The sequence below is a fragment of the Limulus polyphemus genome, unplaced genomic scaffold, assembly GCF_000517525.1.
Source record: "Limulus polyphemus unplaced genomic scaffold, Limulus_polyphemus-2.1.2 Scaffold149, whole genome shotgun sequence".
Lineage (NCBI taxonomy): Eukaryota > Metazoa > Arthropoda > Merostomata > Xiphosura > Limulidae > Limulus > Limulus polyphemus.
The window spans coordinates 585815-589260 of NW_013665759.1; the positions used below are offsets into that span (position 1 = coordinate 585815).

The following is a 3446-nucleotide window of genomic DNA, read 5'->3' on the forward strand; positions in this document are numbered from 1 at the left end:
AATTAGGTGTCTATTTACTTGTGACCACTCAGTGTATATCAGGTTAAATATTTTTATTGTCAAAAATCAATAGTGTTTTTTTAAAAAACAGCAGATATTTTGATAGTGTAAGCATTTGACTACTGCCTTAAAGTTAGGTTAAAAAACATAATGAATCCTTTTCATCTTTATGCAGGTGTTGGTTCCTTGAGTGTTCAACAACAGTTGGCTGCTCTTGCAGCAGCACAAGCCTCTGCCAACAATAGTAACACAGGTATGTTTAAAATGTCTTAAATGAGTTCTAATAACAATGTTGTAAATGCTGTGACAGTCAGCATTAATTTATAATGTGAACTTAGAAAAAGAAATTATCAACTTTTGATGCAAATTTTTTATTCCGAAATTATAATCCTTTGTGATTTCACAAGTCTTTTTCTATGCTGAATGAAATTACATCCTCAGCATTTCTTGAGAGTAGAATCCATTGTAAAAAGTGTTCAAGAAAGAGAAATGCCAGGTTAAAGGTTATTTTCTAATTATAGTCATAAATTCTTTAGAAAAAAAGACAGAGAAAAAATGTGAAGAATTAACAGTTTAGCTGTTGTTTTTAAAGACAATTGAAGATTTATTATTCATTTAAAACTCCTTATATCTTGTTATATAAATATCTTAAAAATATATTCTAAAAATTTATTTAAATTTTTCCTTGCAATAACTTTTTATCAACTCATATGTTTTATGTGATTTATGTGTGTACATTTTCATCCTTTTGTTATTTGTATTTCACAGATGTTTGTGTTACAACCTTTAGCTATTACTTACTTAACTAATTTGTCTGGGAATGTGCTAGTAGTTATTGTGCTAGAATGTGAATTTCAGAGTCCATAGTATGTGCCCTGTTGCTGTTTAAATATGTCCCGCACTATAGAGCATTATAAGAATGATTGTCAAATCCAACTGTTTGGTTAGCGTAGCCCAAGAGTTATTGGTAGATGCTGTTGAATATCTGCCTTCCTTTTGGTGTATCGGTTCAGATTTAGGGACAGCTAGTTCAGATAGCCCATGTTTAGCTTTGCTCAAATATCATAACAAACAAATTTCTTTCTAGTTATGTTGCTCTTTCTGATAGACTCTTCACTCTGTTGTATTGCACATGCATGAAGTAACCTGTTTTCTGTATTTTCTATACTGTAGGTAAATTAAGAAAACAGAGGCTATTGCATGTACAGTGAATGTCAGCTTTACTGCTGTTAAAGATAGTTAAATCACCACAGTTTACAATCTTCCACTATTTAATCACATATGTTAAAAAAGTATGTAGTTAGATGTTTGATAAAGTGGGCTGTTCATTGGCTTAGCTCGTACAGCATCACAGATTATTTAATCAGTCCTCGAAGTCTTTAGTCAGTAGTTTGTTTTCTTGAATATATATATGAATTTGTATATCAAATATTTAACTCTTTCAGCACGGGCTCTGTCCTTGCGACTGACCTCGTAACTATTTTGTGCTTGTTATAGTTTTCATGCTATAACTTTTAAATTAATAAGGGAATGTTGACAAAGTTGGACAGATTATCAGTAAACATTACAATGCTTTCATATGCAAAATATAAATTTTTGTTATTAAGTCTTAAGGTTTGTAAAGCAACATTTTCTTTATGCTTTTTTTCTTTTCACATGTTGCCTATCTATCATGCAAAGTAATTTTGATTTTAAGATTAAAAATACTTTTATGCATCAGAAAATTTTGAAATGTTACATGCGAAATCTTTATAATGTCCAGATAGTTATCAACCATTTCTTTAAAAAATCTTTATATTCTATTTATTATTTTCAGTAATTAATCTCTGTATGGGTTCGGTAGATTTAACCAATCTCACAACTACCATAAAAAATTAGGAAATAAATATTTATAAACATTGTTAAATATTTTAATAATGAAATACAATTACTTGTATAACAACTATGTTGTATTTAACATTACAAGACAGATAAGAAGTAAACAATAATATAAACATTGTTAAATATTTTAATGATGAAATACAATTACTTGTATAACAACTGTCGTGTTTAACATTACAAGACAGATAATAAGTAAACAATAATGTATAAACATTGTTAAATATTTTAATGATGAAATACAATTACTTGTATAACAACTGTCGTGTTTAACATTACAAGACATATAATAAGTAAATAATAATGTAAACACTGTTAAATATTTTAATGATGAAATACAATTACTTGTATAACAACTGTCGTGTTTAACATTACAAGACAGATAATATAAGTAAACAATAATATAAATATTGTTAAATATTTTAATGATAAATTTAAACATTTCATGTATTACAAATATATAGCATTTAAGTATAACAATGGACCTCTTGGTCGAACTAGGCTTAACATCCACTAATACTAAACTCTCCGCATGCACATATACATATATAAGTAAATAATATCTTGTTTACTTATTATCTGTCTTGTAATATTAAGCATGACAGCTGTTATACAAATAATTGTATTTCATCATTAAAATATTTAGCAATGTTTATATAGTTGTTTACTTGCCTTATGTGTATATTTATGTTAAACACAAAACAGTTGTGATATATATATAATGTTTATATTCATTATTAAAACATTTAACTAAGTTTATATAGTATAAAGATTTGGAATTTAGTATTTCAGTAGTTCCACTGTTGTCTTCATTGGTGTAATTTTTATATAAGGTATATTATACTTAGTGGGGTAAAAACCTAGTTATGTGTAAACTACATAACTTTTGGTTAGAAGATTATCATGATTTCTTACCAGACATTTTGTTTTAAAAACAGTAGTTTTCAGAAGAAAAGGACTTGTAACTTTGTCTACAGATGTGAAGAAACTTATGAAGTTATTTACATGTTATTAAGATATTGTGAATTTTAAGGTTAGTATTTGATTCAAACTTTGTAATATTTTTTACAGGATACATGTTCTAATTTTTAACCTGTTTTTCTCTAGTCTAACTGCAGGTTTTGATAAAGATATAAAGGTGAAGCTGTGATATAACCATGGATGTATCAAAGATGAAAGTTGAACCCTTTCCTGAAAATGAACAGGATGATTTGTTGGATATCAAATTGATGAAAAATGAAGATGAAACTCCTACATTATCTAGTAGTAAGTATATAAATATATATTTAGAATTTAAATATTTTGTGTTATGTCCAACACAAGTAGTGTGAATGTTACCTGTTTAACAGTGTACATGAATTTTCTGTCACTGATTATTAGATATTTCTTATTGAGTTAATTTCCTCTGTCAGGTATGTACACCAGTAAAATTAGGTTATAATGGCTGGAGACGGCTTGAATGGGTAATGAAGAAAAACTTTAATATAACAGCAAATGTACAATGTTTCGACAAGGTTTTTGTCATCATCAGGTTCAAAACCTTGATGATGACAAAACCTTGTCGAAAC

General features: G+C 27.7%; 1 protein-coding gene across 13 annotated transcripts in view; it reads left to right on the top strand.

Moving 5' to 3' along the window:
- LOC106475719 (CUGBP Elav-like family member 2) overlaps window positions 1-3446 on the top strand; it is a 446359-nt gene that overhangs the window by 415321 nt on the left and 27592 nt on the right. For all 13 annotated transcript variants that reach the window (XM_022380881.1, XM_022380892.1, XM_022380877.1 and 10 more), the window contains one exon: window positions 176-253. In XM_022380881.1, the coding sequence (XP_022236589.1) occupies window positions 176-253 (78 nt within the window). The remainder of the gene's footprint in view (window positions 1-175; window positions 254-3446) is intronic.